General features: G+C 42.1%; 1 protein-coding gene across 1 annotated transcript in view; it reads left to right on the top strand.

Annotated features, from left to right (window-relative positions):
• Positions 1-18,106, top strand: part of BRF1 (BRF1 RNA polymerase III transcription initiation factor subunit) — a 173,322-nt gene that overhangs the window by 34,012 nt on the left and 121,204 nt on the right. The window contains exon 3 of the mRNA XM_066552916.1: positions 8,717-8,890. Coding sequence (XP_066409013.1) covers positions 8,717-8,890 — 174 coding nt within the window. The remainder of the gene's footprint in view (positions 1-8,716; positions 8,891-18,106) is intronic.

Genomic DNA, 18,106 nt, shown 5'->3' with positions numbered 1-18,106 from the left:
ATGGCTGCTGCAGTGCAGCTGGGAAGTGGTAATTGTTCAGCTGTGGTAACTCAATTACTTCTGCTCCTGTCCCTGTCCCTTGGTCTCAGTGGCAGTTCTGGCAGGGGATGCCATCAGCCCCTGCATCCTCCTGCTCCCTGAGACTGCTCTGTGACTCCCGGGGCTCCTGTCGGCTCCGTGGCGTTGGCAGGGCTGAGAAATGGCTCCTGTCAGCTTTCACTCTGCAGGGAAGGCAGCAGAGCTGCCTGTCAGGGAGCAGATAACACTGCACTGATTTATATGCTGCTCGCCTCTGCAAAGTTTTCCACTGCAGCAATGGAGCCCTTTGTGTTCACTCTTCGTTTTGGTTTTGTTTTAAAGGTTTTGATAACTTTTGGGATTTTTCTCCTATATTGTGCTGTATTCATGGATTTTTCCAGCTGGGTAGATTGATGACAGTTTTTTGTTAGTTAAATGTTTTTTATGTTGTAAAAGGTACGTTGAAATAGGTTCTATCATTCTCAAAATGCTAGAATTGCAGGTTTTTAAAACTTTTGAAAATGATTTTTTTTAAAACTGTCAGATTATGTGATGAGAAAATATTTTTCTTTATTTTTCTTGCAGTGATGTAAAAATGATTTTGGGTGGTTGAAGGTAGTGTTTGGATCAGCAGTAATGCTGTGTGACAGCAGAAATGTTCAATTCCTTGTTGTGACAAGAGTAACAACTGGTAATTGATCAGTGGAAGGGAAAAGGTTTACATATATACATATATAGAAAAATCTCTAAGAAAAACTGTCCTTTAAAATGTAATCTAAAAAAAAAAAAAATCACTGGCCAAACAATACAGAGGAAGATAAAAGCAAGGCCTAACTGGTGGTGCTTTCAGAAGGAAATCTTGCATGTCCAAAAGCTACCACTGTCTGAAAGTTCCTGGTATTTAAATTTTTTCTTTCCAATTCCCTTAATGTGAGACAGGTAAGGGTTATGCTACATTAATCATACATGTGCTCACAGTTCTTGCCAGTAGTGCAGCTTTCCAGCTGTTTCAACTTTGAAACAGCTGCAAATCTTCTGTGAGTAAAAAAAGTTCAGTTAGCTAAACTTTTGGATATAAAAAAAGCCCATATTTGCTTTCTTCCAAAATGAATCTGAAATGACCTGAATCATTCTAATAGACAAATAACTAATGAGCTCGATAGCATTTGTTTAAACTGTGGTAATCAGACTTTGTGCAAGCTGCCTTGCACAGGAGGAGCAGGGAGGGCTGGCAGCAGTAGCAGGGAAGCAGGAGGAAGCGTAGGGATGGTGTGTACTTTTCTCTTTGACCCATTTAGGCTTCAGTCTCACATTTCTTTAAGTTGATCCACGTGTATGTGGCTGCTGACAGGATTCCTCCTCGCCCCTGCCACATTCTGCCGCCGTTAGGGCTTGCGAGGCTGCTGGTTGAGTTACGTGAGGGAGCTGGTCCAAATGAAAATTCAGCTTTTTTCGTTGTTTGGGTTGATTTTCAGCACAGCAAATTCCCTCATCTGTGTTAGTGTATGGCCATGTAAATGTCACATTGGAGGTGGGAACGCTGTCTGCAGGAACAGTTGGGCTTGAGCTTCTCTTAAAACAGTTGTGATCCAATTCTTTCAGTGCTGGTGACTCAACAGATAAGGGTTTTGTTGGGGTTTTCTTGCTTTTGTTTTCTTTTAATGTCAGCATTGACTGTGGTTTTCCAACATGACACCATAAATGAAGTTCAGTAAGGACTTTATGAGCAAGCAGTTCTTGAGCTGTGCTGAAAAGAATAATTAAGCAGGGTTAAGAAATGAGCAAGCTGCTGTCTTGAGGATGATGGGCAAGATTAGCAATAGGTTAAATGCAGCCCCTGCATCAGCTGAATGGCTTCTAGTCTGTTGTTGAAGCGTGGGTAGCAGTTAGATGGATAATGGGAATGAAATGGCAGTAGGAGAAGTGCCACCTGTGAGGGAAGCAGAATTCCAGGAACTGCATGCAGAAAATCAGAGGAACCACTTGTGATGCCAGATTTTTCAGAGTGGTTAAAACAAATTAATTCAAATGGACCGTTGCTGTATGTGCAAAGAGGGAGTGGTATCATAGGATCAGGGAATAGAAAATGTGCTTGAGGAGGAGGGGTGGGAGAAGTTGTGTGGGTGCTTTGCAGGCCTGTTTTGGCATTAATGGAATACAAGGGCCAATTTTGAGGGAATGAATACTTAAAGAAGTACAGGGAAGTGCTGAGAAAAGATGTTAACAGCAAATTTTCTGAGTGAAAGAAAAGTAGCTTGGTATCAAATATTTAAAAAGTGGTTGCAGCAGTGACCACCATCTGAATTTTTAAGACATTAATCTTAAAGATGCATGGTTGTTCTCTTTAGCTGAATGAGTGAATGAGCCTTTGATGTGCTCTGGAAGGGCTTTACCAGGACAGAAGGGACCTGCACCTGGTAGATGGGGCGCTCTCATGGGAGGCAGAATGGATGGGTTGGATTGTTGTCAGCAGGCAGAGAAATTGAATACAGGTCTCTGCACTCAGCTAGTCTGGGTCTGGTCATACAGAGATAAAGAGGAGGCATCAATCCTTCAGTAAACAGGTCTGGATTAAGTCTTTTTTATTTCACAAGGTTTTTTTTAACACAGGTCAGTTTACTGGTTTGGTTTTCTGTTCATTGCCACAAACAGTTTTGCTGGCACAGTTGGTGAAATATCTCAGGGAAAGGGCCAGGAGCCGTTTCATTCTGCTGAGATAACAGAACAGAGTGTACCCTTGGGCAGCCCTGGAGCAGCTCTGCCTGGTGACACGGGCACTGGGATGCATCCATCAGAGCAGGGCCAAGTGTTCCCGGGCTCCAGGTTGCTCAGCCTGGGGACTGACACATCCCATAGGGGAATGGGGAGCTCTTGTGTGGAAGAGCTGGGTTTGGGATGTGGGGTGCACCCCCACAAGCAGATGGCAGGATAAGGATTTGGAGCCAGGCAGAGCGTGGGCACAAGGCCAGCGTGGTCATCACTTTCCTCACGGGCAATTAGGTGTTACTGGGAATAACTCTTAGCTAACCTTGATAAAATTAAACTTGTTATTGTGCTGGGTCAGCACTGCTGCAGTGTCCTGCTGTGCTGCTACTTTTACTGCTCCCTGGCCTTTTTCCTTACAGGCTGCCAGGGATGAAGCTGTTCCTTGCTCCCAGTATTGCATGTGTGGCTGGAAATGCTCGGTTGAGCCCTGCAGCCTCACTTCCCTCCCTTTAAATGTGTTCTTGTCTTTGATCACAGGACTCTCCCCTTGATTAGGCTGCTGGGACCAGCCTTCATGAGTGTAGTCCCACTGATCTGCCCCTTTTGTGCCTTTGTTTGTTTGTTTTACTGATTTGTAATACAAATAACATAGAAGCCTGGCATAGAGCAAAGAGCAGGAAATTCATTCAGGCTTTGAGCTGGGAATTGCTGAAATTGAAGGATGTGACAAAGCATGCAGGGATGCTCACACATAAAAACTGCTCTTTTTCCCCTTTTTTTGGAGTCCTTTTGGGCAGCCTTTTCAAAGAAAGAAAAGGGATGAAACCCCAAATGCAGAACAAAATCTGCACATAAAATTCAGTTGGTAAAGCAATTCAAATGCTGGAAATGAATATCCAAGTGAAAACCATCTGAAATGTTTCTTTTAATAGAATCTAGTGTTTGTTACCATAACAATCCTTTTTGCAAAAGAAGGATTAGTGCTGTTAACATGACTCTGTTCCCTGCTTCAGGTAGCACTTGTTTTCAGGGCCCCTGGAGCAAATTGCAGAAAGGGGGGAAAATCCATGTGCCTGGATTTTGATGATGCACTTTAGTATCGTAATAACAATTCATTTAGGCTCTGGCTTTGTACTGCCTGTTATTTCCCTAGAAACTTATGATTCATCCTGGCAAATATATGAAATAGCAGTGTCACAGCCTCTGTCAGACTGAAGGGAGGGCTGCAGATGAGCAGGCAGAAGCCAGATAAGAGTAAGGTAGAGCTGTAGCTGCTTGACATTACTGACTTTTAAGGGGTCCAAAAAAAGGTATGATTCCTCTTCCATAGGGGAAGAGAACAAGATGTTTCTGTAGTAACGAGATCATAAAAGAAAGAAAATTGCTTGTAAAGAAAATGTCTGATTTTCCCTCCTTTTCTACTTAGCTTCTATTATAACTTAAGCTTCAGTTTTGCTTTCAACTGTCTCTTGTGTAAGCATTTAATAGAACCAAGATATTCTGCAAATCTATTTTTTTTTTGACAGTGATTTCTGGCCTACGCATTTTGTTTTGTAATAACCACAGTTTCCTCTGTCAAAAGAATGGAAATTATCTGAAATAAAAGGACAGTAGTGTTCTGTGGTCCTATGTGAACTTGTCACTTCAGGTCTGCTGTGCCAGTTCAAAGCATTGAGGTTGGCATGGGATGAGAAGATGATGGTGTTTCTTTCAGCATGCTGGGAGTAGATGGGTAGAAACACTTTTTTTTTTAGTAGGCTTGGAATTAAGAGCTGAAAAGAGCCTTTTGTTTTTTGCTGCAGATTCAGGAGCGTGATAAACTTTACTACTTGGTAGCCTGGGAACTTGATTTTGTGTGTTGATTACAGAAGTGCAAACTTCTCTCTTCCTCTCACTTCTCCCCCTGCCTCCCCCTCCACCCGATGGTATGATGAGCCTTTGAGAAATAAATGGGAATTGCGTGATGCGTGCTCTGTGCATTGCAAAATTTCTGTAGTTTCTAGACTTTTGTTCTTTTGCTCTGTAAAAGGAAATTTATTGCTTTATACTGGTGAGGGACAGGGGAGAATTTTTGAAACCTTGCTGTTGGGCTTGTCCTGCCTTTTTAAAAAGACACTGTTCCCTGCCCTTCTCCCAAAGGTACTTAGATACCAATTTTCTTGCCATCACTAAATTGCAAGGGCAGCATGAAGTGTAAGCTTTGACCTCAAAGGTGCTATTTCTTGTTTAAAAAAAGAATCCCAGCATCTGTCAGAAACCTGTAAGGCCCAAAAGAGACAATGCTTATTGCAAGTTACTAATAAAAGATGCATCTACTAAGAGACTTGTTTTACCCCTATATATTTTGTCTTATAATTTGTGCTTCTACATAGCAATTCAGAAAAAAAAAGCAATAATTAATTCTGGCTGTTCCACGTGATGATATTGCTTTATTGTACTGAGATAGTAGCTGCAGGTTTTTAGAGCAGGGTCACATTGAAACTTTTTTAAAAGCTGTCCTGCGGGATAAAATGGATAAGAGAGTCAGGAAGGTGTTGTTGTGAGTGTTCTGTAACCCAGATCATGATAGGGTTTAAAGGTGTATCAGTTCTTTTCCATCCAGTAGAGAATCTCAATTCATTGGAGTTTGTAACACTGTGATGGAATCAGGTGAACACTGAGTGGAGCAGATTGCTAATAAACTGCACTGTGTTGTTGGATATTCCCACTGTTTTGGCTGAGATGCTCAGATGCTCAGGCTTGCTGCATCCCTGCAGCTCACTGGGAGCACACGGTGAGAGTGGCAGTCACAGCAAAGGTGGGGACAGGAGGGAAACAGCAAATGCAAGGTTCTGAAATGCCACCCAGCTAGCAGGGAGCAGTGGGAGTGGGAGGATGCTCAAGGGCTGAGGGCCATAATGCAGTGCTGTAGGTCTGCTGGAGGGAATTGCTCATCTTCCCAGCCCTGGAGCTTGCAGCTGCTCAGCTGCTCCTCCCTGCACTGACCCTGCTGCTGGGGGAGCAGCATCCCAATGCTTAGCAGGGCTTGTGGCTGCCACTGCTCACTTCTGGGGACTTCTCATGTTGAGCACTGGCAGTATGAATGAGTATGTGGACTCTATTCTTGTTTGTAAGCAGTAACTGAAGCATTGGATAGAGAGTTTATTTTGATCAGTTGTTTTCTTAAAGCTCAGTTTCTCTATGTATGAACATCTGCTCTTCAGATACCAACAGATTAATCACTGTATTTATAGTTAAATAAAACATTACAGAGGCACATTTTTCAGCTCTGGAAATGTCAGGTTGGCCAGCTAGGCAGAAAAGGTTGAAAGTCACAAAATGACATACATTTGGTTGTCATCTGACTAGGGTGAGGGCACTCTACAATGGCTTGGTTGTGTACTGCAGTACTGGGTGACAGCCATCTAGCTGATACCTGCCTTTTCTTGGGCTTTGTGAAATGCATTCTTGAATCTGTGAAGGAACCAGAAGGAGTGAAGGGTATCTTGAAGTTTCCTGTGGAGAACGCTAGAAGCACAGTTGCTAATGCTAACTTTTCCAGGTATTTTTTTTTCTTAGTCTTACATAAGATACCAGAAAAATAGAATTTTGTTGTCATGTTAAATTCAAGGGGTGGAGGTGGTGATGGGGAAACAACAAAGCTTTTGATCTTTCTTTAGTAAATAGGAGACTGGTTGCAGAATGTAAATGTTTGTCTTAGATGATGCTGTAAGCAGTACATTTCTTTCTCTCTTTTCACAAATAAGGACAATACCAAGTTAGTCATCAAGATACACATAATTTCTAGGATGATTCTTGTCCTGAATTAAGTTGTTCATTTTGGAGATAAGCAGCAGTGTAACAGTTGTCTTGTTTTTCCACAGACTGTATGACTGATATAATACCACAGGGCAGCTTGAGGGAGTCCTAGAACACAGAATTAAAACCTTCTCTGGTCTGTAGAAGGCTGAGTAAAGCATTCAGTAGCATTTCCTAAGTAGACAAGTACCTTTCTCTTAGATCTCTTTGGTATTTTTTAAGTAGACAATTACCCCTAAAGTAATTCTACTTTAAAATATTGATGGTGGATGAAGAGTTCAGCTAAAAGAGCATGTATTACTCAAACCAGCATACTGTTTTCTTAGGATGGATTATGATGAATTAATTATATTTTAACATTTGAAATTAGGAAAAGGTTAAATACTCAGAATATTAATGGTAGCTTGGGGATGGGAACAGCTCAGTGCTGAAAATAGCTTATGAAAGAAATTAATTTCAAGTATCTTCCTCTATGTTATTCTTTTTTTCCTCTTTTGGTGTGTTCTTTGTTTTTGAAGGGAAGCTGGTTTGCTGCCACTGCAAAATGAGTTTTTAGTACTCAAGTGCATTTTTTTTCTCCCCCCAAATAAGTATAAACTGATTTTTTTCTTAGGGACAGAAGAAGCAGCATACAGACTGTAGAGAGTGACGTAAAATTCTGGAAAGACCAGGTGCTAGTTAGTACCTTAATTTTAGGAAGATGTGGTATTTGTATTCAAGGCTGGTGAGTGCCAGTCCAGGGCCTGCTGATGGCAGTGGAAAAGCTGCTCACCTGCTGGGCTTTGGATTACCCTTGAGGAGCTTATCATTCCCACACCTCCCTTGGAGGGTGATGGATCCTTCCTCTGCTCTTACTTCACTGTCCAAACATGTCACACCTGGTTGACCCATGTGCCTTAAAGGATATCTTGGTGGTGAGTGCAGCAATTGCCACGTGTGCAGGAAGGAGAAGCTGCTGCTTTGTGGCAGCTCCTGTTTGGCTGGAGTCCCACTGGCCCCAGCTGCCTGGCTGGAGCCACTTCTTGTTAAAACCAACATCTTTGGCAAAAGGGTGCTCAGAGGTGAAGCTTTTTTGCCGTGGCATTAGTGATGATGGTTAGGGGTTTGCGTTAAATTAAGGTGGGTTTGTGCAGGAGCTGGTGGTGTTCTGGGAAGCATTGTGTGGTTGCCATTGCCTCCTGTGAGCAGTGCTGGGCATGGCAGGCACCTTTGTGCCCCTCCACAAGCTGCTCCTGACATGTCTGAAGGGAGCAGATGAGGGTTTCCTGTAAATACATGTGCTGGAAACATCTGCCCGGCACATTGAATTAAAGGATTTTTCTTGATGTGCTGTCTGACCCCGTATGCTGAGGAACTTGAGTGCTCTGTTTTCCTCATGACTTCCCCCATCTTTTTCTTAAGCTGTCTTTTCAGCACATCCTTCTGAAGCTGGGGCTGTGGGGACGGGCTGGACCTGGCTTCCCGCATCTGTCCCAGCAGCTGGACCACTTCCTGCCATGAATCATCCCAAACACACTTTTTTTCTTTTTATTGTTTTATTTAAGGGTGAAGGCACATTTGTTTCCTGAAGCCACAGGCTAATCTAAGTAGTCTGGCAGACAAGCCTCAAATGAAGGCTGGGGTGTGAACGTGTTTGGAGGAAGGAAGTGCCTCCCTTCACTGGGATCATGGGCAAGGCAGGAGCAGAGCTCTGTCCTTGTGGACTTCATTTGTGGTCAGAGGAACAGCAAACTCCATCCCTTCTTGGAGAGCTGCAGCAAAAACGTCAGTGTCAAACACATCATGACCTCTGGTTTTTGGCTGCAGCTGATCAAGTGCTAATTGGCAAGTGATTCTAAGGGAGAGGGGCATAATCTTTTGTCTGAGAAGTCTTGGCTATGGCTTGGATCCTCTGTGGGACTGATGTTTGTGGCTTAGTTTTCCAGAGTTCATTGATTGCATGTGTTTCAATTTTAGCAGTCCAAAACAAAACAAGGCTTTTTTTTTTTTTTTTTTTTTTTTTTTGTTCTGAGCAGTTCAGGCTGAATAGTTCCTGAAACTTGAGAGGTCATTGTATTTCACAAAGAGATGAAATCCAAAATCTGCCTCCTTAATTTTGTCTTAAAAAAATCACCCCAACACTAAAAGACCCCAGCCTAAAAACACGTTAACAGCATAGTTGTTAAGCTGTTGTTTTCCTTGTTAATTTTCCTAGGGAAGCGTCAGATTCACCACTTGGGAAACCAGCTGCAACTCAATCAGCATTGTCTGGATACTGCCTTTAATTTTTTCAAGATGGCTGTGAGCAAACATCTGACGCGGGGCAGAAAGAGGACCCACGTCATCGCTGCCTGTCTCTACCTGGTGTGCAGGACAGAGGGAACTCCTCGTATCCTTTCACAGTTAGAAAATACCAATAAACAGAAGACTCTCTTTTAGCAAGTCAACTATCCCAGTCAGACCTTGTTTCAAAATGTGAAAAGGTAAGTGTTGAAGAGCTAGCTTGGTCATGGCTGGGTTTATACATGGAAGTGAATGGGAGTGTTTCCCATGGTTCAAGTAAATTTGTTCCCTGTCTAAATGTACAATACTTAGTATTTAATGCTATAAATGTCACTCTGCCTCTCATCACTAACTCTGAATTTCTCCTTTTGCAACATTTGCTTCAAGTATAAAATTGCACTTCCCCTGTGCATTGCTAGGGTTTATTATTTGTGGAGTATTTACTTTTTTTTTTGTTTATTTTTTTTTCTCTTTTAAAGTAAATGACAGTTATCCGCAAACCTTCTGCAGTGTCAGCATCAAAGAACAGATTAGAATTCCAGTGGGTTTTTGATCCACATATTTGGATTTCCTTCTTCTGATACTTGCAGGAAGGACAGTATCACTCCTCTTTTAGTTCTTGAAAAAAAAAAAGTTTCATAAATTCTGAAATTTGCTCAAAAATCATACAGGAAATCAGTGGCTGGAGGTGCACACAGGACAGATTTCCAAGTGAGTATTCCCTGCTTTACCATCCCTATTTTTGTCTTAGGGAACTTAATTAAAATCCACATAAGCTTTAAATACTCATGACCATCCAAATTAATTTTTGTTATATATTTTAATTTCTTTTATGTTGTGTTTTAGTTGCTGGAATTCAGAGTTTAGTATCAAACAATTACTTCTGTTGCTCTGGCTCTGAGCAACCTGGTCTAGTGAAAGGTGTCCCTGCCTATGCAGGGGTATTGGAACTGGATGTATTTTAAGGCCCCTTCCAACCCCCAAACCATTCTATCATTTTATCATTCTACAATTCTGTCTTTAGTTTTTTTCTACTTTAAAATAGTATGTTCACATCTTCAGTATTCTGATTTGATGCTTTTTCTAGATTGCTTCTCTCGTTCTATATTTTTGCAGTTGAACAGTTTAGCTTTCCTTTTAAGACTGAGATTTTTTTTTTGTCATTTCAGAAAATATATTCAGTATTCTAAAAGTAGTACTTTCTGATCTTGTAGTAGTGTTGTGGTAATTGTATTTGCATGTTTAAAAAAATATGGTTTTGCAGGAATAATGGAATTAAAAGGCAGGCTTGCCTAGTACATTGTTTTTTTTCCTACTGTAAAGTCTCCATGTGAACTTTGAACATTAGCACTCTTCATTGCCATAAAGATAGTGTTGATTTTAAGGTGTTACCAGTATTTTGATAATATATCTTCCAGGTAACTGCCTGCAAGAGGGTGGGATTAGATTAGCTATTAAAAAATTCTTAACAGTGAGGAAACTGAGGGCTTGGCACAGGGTGCCCAGAGCAGCTGTGGCTGCCCCATTCCTGGGAGTGTTCAAGGCCAGGCTGGATGGGGCTTAAACAACCTGGTCTGGTGGAAGGTGTCCCTGCCCACAGCAGGGATGTTGAAAATAAATTATCTCTAAGATCCCTTTTATGATTCTGTGTTATATTTATGCTCATGTCATGTTAAAAGTAATTTTTTTACAGTTGTTATTTGATACTTCTGAATGATAGCCCAGCTGTAATTTCCAAATCCATTTTTCCCCACTGATAGGGATAAAAGGCATTGAAGAAATGTGGGCTGTAAGAGGCAGGTAGGTGCACTGCAATGTACAGCCATCTCTGCAGCAAGTGCAGCTAACATAGCAAACAAATAAAGCAAAAATAATTTACTTGTTTTTTAACCTTCTTTAAAGTATTTCAGCATGTATCTCACTTATGTGCAAGATGTACTGATCTGGTTGACACTTAATAAATCCCTAAATGAATTTCCCAGCTTTCTTTGTTAAATGGAGATAACGTCCTGTGTGATACTTCACATAAAACACTAGGAGTAAAGTATGAATAAAACTGCAAAGATGAGTTCTGTCTTTCTACATCAATAATATCCACCCTCATTTGCACAGTTACTGTGCTGCCTGGGAATGAAAAGATTGTTGTGCATGTCCATAAAGCTCAATTTTTTTAGTGGTTTTCTTTGGTTTGGTGTTTTTTTTTTTTTTTGTTTTGGTTTTTTTTTGGTTTTTTTTTAGTCTATTTGATAAACCTCATTTTGTAGTTGATATTAAGAGTTTAACCTTTGTCACTTTGGGAGAGGGAGTTCATTCAGCTTCTACCTGTGTTCTGCTATGGCTTTGTTTGTTTGTTTGTTTTGTTTTGTATTACTATTTAAAATCCAGTGTAGTTTAAAAAACAAAGCCCAAATAAATTATGGATTCTCAACAGTGAAATACAAGTTCCTTTTCTGGTATCTTCTCCTTTCAGAAGAAACTTGAAAACCCGAGGGCCACGGGTGCAAATTGCTGACCTTTGAAATTCGAATATGTTCAAGGCTCCGTAGATTAATTATGATGATCATTATCAGCATGTTATAATTGTTCCCAGCTTAAATCTGGCACTACAGACCTGGGCCACAGGAGGCAGGGGTGTGCCCAGGGCCTTTGGAGCAGAGGGGCCAAGAGCAGGTGTAGAGGATGGCCAAGGGACAAAGTGCTTTGACAAGAATTAAAATCCATATTCAGGATAATAAACTTGCCATTGGTTTTGTTCTTCTGGAGAAGGTGATAAGGAGGGCTTGGAAAGAGGAGCAGTACACTGAATAATTCTGTACAAAGGAGAATTGCAGTATTTTTAGCACTTCAACATTTAAATACACTGCTCAGCCACGTTCCTGAGTTTAAAGTGTTCATTGTCATTGTGTTCATTCTAGAATTCTAACAAAAAATGTGGGAGAAATTTAGAAAAGGAAGTTAAAAACTGAAGATTGGTGAAATATTTTAGAGGAAAGAGGTGACGTGGAAGAAGTAGTGAAGGGCAGCAGCATCCTCAGAACTGAGGGACAGCTCACTAATTTTGGGTGGCCCAAATGAGTTATCCAAGTGACCTGGGAGTTGTGGAGGCAAGAGATGTTACCTGGGAACAGAAGAGTGTTAGCAGTAGAAGACATCATGTTTCTGAAAAAGTTGTGTGGTAGAAGGAACAAAAATGTCTAGGGAGGTACAGGGAGATGTAGTAAGGACTGAAGTGACAAGAAATGTTCTGTTCTTGTGGCACAACCAAAGGAGTGGGAAGCCTTTGGAGAGGGAAAAGAGAATGTAATTGTGTCTGCAAGTTCACTTTGAGGGAGTGGAATGTATTTATCTGACATGGTTATCTGCTTAGTCTTCTTTTTTTCATAATGTACATGTCACCAGCCAGCCTCTGTGAAAATGTGAAGAATACTTTGGCCCAAGTCTACTAGTGCAGTCTGAATGATGCCTGAATAAACCTCAGCCTGAAATAGGAAAACATTATGTTCTCCTTGGTTCTTATGTGTTATTTAATTAATGCAAAAATGCAAAATATTCTGGCAACTCAAATTTTTTTGATCTGAAAAAATAGTTCCACAACTTAAGGAGAAAATAAAAATTTATTAATCTGAAGAGCAGCTTTTATTTGTAATCCTTTGGAAAGTTTTGTATGTATTATTTGAGATGTGAATTGATTTTGCATCAGTTTATGGTTTTTATTAGGTTATGTGACACAAACCCTCCCAGTGCAGCCACTTTGGCATAGCTTTTCATTTGCCTTCCTTTATTGCTTGTAAGTGTTAATGTTTTCCAGGGAAAACAGCTTGCTAACTATTAGCTGGATCTAGGAGGTGTTTCATCCTTCTGATGAGTTGCCTATAAAAACTTCAGTTTATTATTCTCTTTATAAAATGTGTCAATGTGTTTTTATTATCAGTGTCAGAAGAGAAGATATAATGCAAAAATTCCATCTGAAGGAGACGGTGGTTTTTAAACCCTCAGGTGTGATGGAACCTGTTGTCCCTCTGCCAGGGACTGAGTGATGCTGAGCCTTTCCAGTGATGTCTGACTTTGTCTGGCACTGCCAGTGCTCTGGGCAGTTCAGACTCTGCCTTTTAATTGTTTCTTGGAATAGTAACAGCCCAGAGTTGTTTCTCTCTAATGTTTTGAGCAGCTTTTCCACCCCTGCACATGTCAGAATGGAAACAAAGGGTGCTGTAGCTGATGTCGCCGTTCCCGAGAGAGGGGATTTGGGAAGAGGCAGGCAGGGTGTCTGAGTGACTTATGGGCTCAGCTGTCACCTGTGCCTGCCCCAGGCTCACTCAGGAACAATGACAGCCTGGCCAGGATTTTCCAGGTGGGATATCAGTTTGTTTTAATCAAGGAACATGTCATTCTGTTTGTGATCCTGTTACTGTACACAGCAGTTAGAAAAACTGTACAACTGTCCACTCCTTTGTGTAATGTTTTCCAGTGCTACCACCTGGGGTCTTTTATAGCAACATTTTACATGGTAAATGTCTTTTATCCCACACACACATACACCTTTTTTATACTATTTATTTATTCTTTTCCTTTGAAGGTCTCTGAAAAATGCACCTTTAGTTCTTAACCAAATCCTGTCTTGTCAGAGCCTAGTAAATAAAACCTTTTCCACATGAGAAGAGTCCCTGCAAATTTCCCTCACTAGCTATCTTGTGTAAATATCCCTCTGCCTCTGAAGGTAAATTCAGGGCAGGTTTTTCTCCCTCCAGTAAAGCTGATCAGTCTCGATGATGGGGGCTCTGGGCTGGGCAGCCTCTGAGACTGAGGTTGAATTATTCAGGGGGTTTTTGGTAGCTTTTTTTGGTCAGAGAACAGAGGTGGGATCCTCCCGCGGTCAGACCAAGGCAACCAAGTGAGGCCTCTCTCCTGAGTTGTTGGCAAAAGAACATTTCTGAGAACTGTATAAGAAAAATGACCTCTTCAGTTTGGGTGTGGGGAGCAGAAGGCTGTCAGGAGAACCTTTGGTGCTTACAAGTCTTTGAGATGTAAACTTGAGCTGGGTGGGAAAGCACAAGGAGCTTTTCCTCCCTGGCTTCCTCTGCCCTGTGAACCTCCCTTTTGTTTGAGGGAAGATCACGAAGGCATTGCTGGATCCCAGCAGGCAAGAAGGGTTTGGGAAAAAGCTGGGCAGCTGAATGGGGCAGCACTTTGTTATTTCCTCTCTGTCTGCAGTACTTGTACTTTATTGCCAAGCTATTTGAAAGTCTCCTGCTTTAATGTGTTTATTTTCATGTCACAGAAAGGGAAGTTGGGAGTATTTATCTTCATTTCCAGGTGCAGAACTGAGGCTAAGTGACACATTCAGAGTTACCCAGAAAATCTGTGCTGGAATGAGGAACTGGCCTCTTTAATCCTTGCTTAGGCAGCAGCTCCTGGGCTTTTCTGCCATGTTGGTCTTTGCAAGAGGAGTTCAGCTAATTCTCTGCAAGCATTAGCTGCTCTGTCAGCTCCATGTGGTCTTGGGGAGCTTTGTACAGCCTCGCCATGAGAACCTTTGATGGATACAAATCTTTGTTTCTCTACTAACACTTCAAGGTCTGTCTTTGCAAGGAAAAGGGCAAGACTTCCTTTTTTATTAGAAATGAAAAATTATATCTCCAGCAATCTTTTGACCTCTACTAAAACTTCCTGGAGCCAGCAGGCCCTAGTGTTCCTGATTAAAAAGTTAACTTTTGAAATTAGGCTTTAATCACAAAAAATTTAAAGCTGTGGTTAGGGAGGTTAATAAAAGCAGTTTCTATTTCTTTCTGGTTAAGGACTTTCTTTTTAGTAACTGACCTTTTACTTTTTTTTTCTTAACTGGTGTTGCATTGAAAATGTGTTTTGTTCAAGTGTGGAGTGTCACAAGGACATGTGAGAATAAAAATGGATTTTAAATTGCACAGTTAAAATACATATAATATTTACTGAGGCAGATGACTTCATTTCACTGTGTGGAAAGAGATGCCAAGATCTTCATAGTAAGTTGAATAGAATATTTTCATTTGGAACTGACCTACAATGATTATCCAGTCCAACTGCTTGACCAATTCAGGGATGACCAAAAGTTACACCATGTTGTTAAGGGCATTTTACAAATGCTTCTTAAGCACTGACAGCCTGAGGGCTTTGACCACCTCTCTAGGAACCCTGTTCCAGTGTTTGACCACATTCTTGGTGAAGAAATGTTTCCTAATGAAGCATTTGCTTGAACTTGAAGGCTTGCAAAACCCTTGTTCACTTAATTTCAAAATGAAGTCTTAAAATTGCTGTGTTTTTGAGCAGATGGATTTTAGCTGGAAGAGCTTCATCTATTAAGAAAAAATTGCTGCCTTAAATAGGGTGTGGCTGTTGTTGCCCCATGTCATTTGCATAGATTTCCAAAGAGTTTGGTGTTTGGTAATGCTTAGCTTTTGAGATCATTCCTATTTAGTACCACACGAGAAAATGTTGGAGATGTAGGGAAGAGGGCAGCCAGGGACAGCAATAGAAATTGAATTTCTGCACCTTAATTTCTCCCCATCACCCTCTCCTCCAGCCAGGGCTGGATCTGTTGAATTTCAACAGCAGGGCTCATGACCTGAAGCCTGCATATCCAGTCTGCTTTTCCATGGAATAAAGGAGAATCATATCATCTTTCAATTGCATTGCTGCCTCACACATTTTTTCCCTATAAAGAAGGATGTATACAGCGAGTGTGGTGCTGAGAGAATCACGTGTTTTGTGTTTCCAGTTGCTGGGAAAGTAAAATTTTCCTTTCCATGTGCTCATTGACATTGTGTATTCCACTGTGTGGCTCTGTCCTCTTCCCTGCTGCATCCCCTTACTGCCAGGGCTGCTCATGGGTGGGCAGCAGTGGGGCAGAAGGAGCCTCTCAGATATCTCACCTGGCCTCCAGCTGTGTTGCAGAAGAGCCTGTGTTTCCTCTGGATGTCTTTGTAGCATCTGAAGTGGTGCTGGGTACTTGAATTGCTCCACTTGTGTCTGATGCTTTGCAGTGTTTTTAATTTTAAAGAGAATTCCTTCTTGAGGAGATGTTAACCTGAAGCCTTTCAAACTGGTTGTGTGGGTCTGCACCCTGGGGGACAGGGCTGGGGACATGATTAGTGGCCCTCAGGTTCTCCTCTCATCCCTTGGAGGGGAAAGCCATAAACCTGAGTCAGATGTGGCAGGAGAACAGTGAGTGTGATTGCTGACTGGAATTATCCTGCAGGGTGCCCTGCTCGGGAATCATTGCAGCTTTCTGCTGGGAGCCTGTAATTTTAATGTGGAGATTCTGTACTTGGGTGATTTCCTTTGTTCCTTTGAGATGCTGAAAATATAAAAGGGGAAGGGAACTTTACATTGTGGTTTGTGTCAACTCAACATCTGACTGTTTAAATCCTTGTGCTAAATGCCCATCACGGATGCTGCAGGGAGGGAGGGGAAAAGCTGCTGTAAGTGCAGTAGTGATAATTGACCCACTTAAGAGAGCTGCTCTAATTTTGCATGTTACAGCATCCTGGAAATTCAGATAAGAATGTTGATCTCTCCAGCTAATAGGATTTCTAAATATATCATCCAAGAGAAGCAGGAGGACTGCAATTTTGCACGCATATGTGTGTGCTCAGGCTAGTGTTTTGTTTAAGAACTGCACACTCTGAAAATTTGCTTTTCTGTTCACTTGTTACTAACTCTGGATAAAATAGAGCTTGACCTTTGGTCCTGCCAAGGGGAGACCTGATCATGCCCCATTAAATTCACTGATGAAATTCTCACTAGCTTTTGTGTAGAGGGGTGACCAACTTTTTTCCTTTCAGGATGTTGGTACACAGCAGGTGGCTCAAATTGTCAGCTTTTCCATAATGCAGCATTAAACAAACCATCTGCAGAGATGGAGAGGGGGACAGGGTCACAAGATGGCCTATCAAGATTACAGGTTTTGGCTGGTGTTGATAGCTTTGTTTTCCTCATTTAAGGGAAATTTTAAACAGTAGAGGTCAAAATAATACTCTTTTGAAATCTGTCTGCAGAAATACTTCATTGCTTTGCAGAGCAGAGTGTTTCAAGTCTCTCTCTGGGCAGTTTTTTCTTAAAGCACAGCACTGGAGTGGCCTCACATCCAGTCCTGGGTGCAGTTTTGGGCACCACAATATAAAACAGACATGAAGTTGTTAGTGTCCAAAGGAGGACCACGAGGATGGTGAGCAGCTGTGAGGGGAGGCCACACAAGGGGCAGCTCAGGTCTCGGGCCTTGTTCAGCCTGGAAAAGAGGAGGCTGAGGGGAGATCTCATTGCAGCCTAAAACCTCCTCATGGGGGAAGAGGAGGGGCAGGCACTGATGTCTTTTCTCTGGTGACAGCGACAGGAGCCAAGGGAGTGGCCTGAAGCTGTGGCAGGGGAGGTTTAGGTTGGATATCAGGATCTTCAGCCAGGGAGTCACTGGGCACTGGAACAGCTGCCCAAGGAAGCGATCACAGCACAAAGCCTGACAGAGCTCAAGGAACGCTTGGGCAATGCTCTTGCACGTATGCTGTGATTGTTGAGGGTTCTTTGCAGGCTCAGGAGGTGGACTTTGATGATTCTTGTGGGTCCTATTGAACTCAGGATGTTCTATGACTGCTGAAAACCTTGGGGTTTACAGTTGGTGGAGCTGCTGCACCTACGTTGTTTTAATTCTGGAGGTCCTTTGCCCTTGCCCATCATACCTTCCTGTGTTGGGACAAACAGGAATCACTGTTGCCTTTTGAAATGAAGGGAAGGGTTCTGGAGTAGATTCACTGCAGCCTTTGTGACTGTGGGCTTGAATTACATGATGGGTGGGTAGGAGAAGTGTTTGGCAACCCTGTGCTCCATCACCACGTCAGGCCTTGTGTAACTCATAAATACTTACAGCAGAAACATCCGAGCCAGATTTTTAATGTGTGCAATACTGGCCTGTTATTGCATGCATAGAAATAATAATTAATGAAATGAATTGCATGATCTGTCCTCTTAGTAATTAGCTTCCAGTTTGGGGTGTCTGAAGTGATGAGACATTCTCATGGTTAAGGTGAAACAAGGAGAGAAGCAGAAGCAGGGAGTGGGAGAGAGACAAACACATCAGTAATTCTGGGGTAGAAATAAGGGGACAGCCCTCACTGGCAGCACTGAGGGGGTGAAGCTGAAAGGTGGTGGCCAGGGCAGGGGGGATAACACAGGAACAACGCCAGGATGAGTTCTGGGTGATGGATGAGGGGAGGGAAGTGTGATGGCAGGGAGGCCTCCTTCCAGGGAAATAAATACAAAGGAGGGATGATAAGGAAGGGATCACACCTCTGATGTC

Source organism: Molothrus aeneus, chromosome 6, assembly GCF_037042795.1.
Source record: "Molothrus aeneus isolate 106 chromosome 6, BPBGC_Maene_1.0, whole genome shotgun sequence".
In the NCBI taxonomy this organism is placed as follows: domain Eukaryota; kingdom Metazoa; phylum Chordata; class Aves; order Passeriformes; family Icteridae; genus Molothrus; species Molothrus aeneus.
The sequence above is the reverse complement of the archived record's forward strand: the minus strand, read 5'-3'. Positions and strand labels throughout refer to the sequence as shown.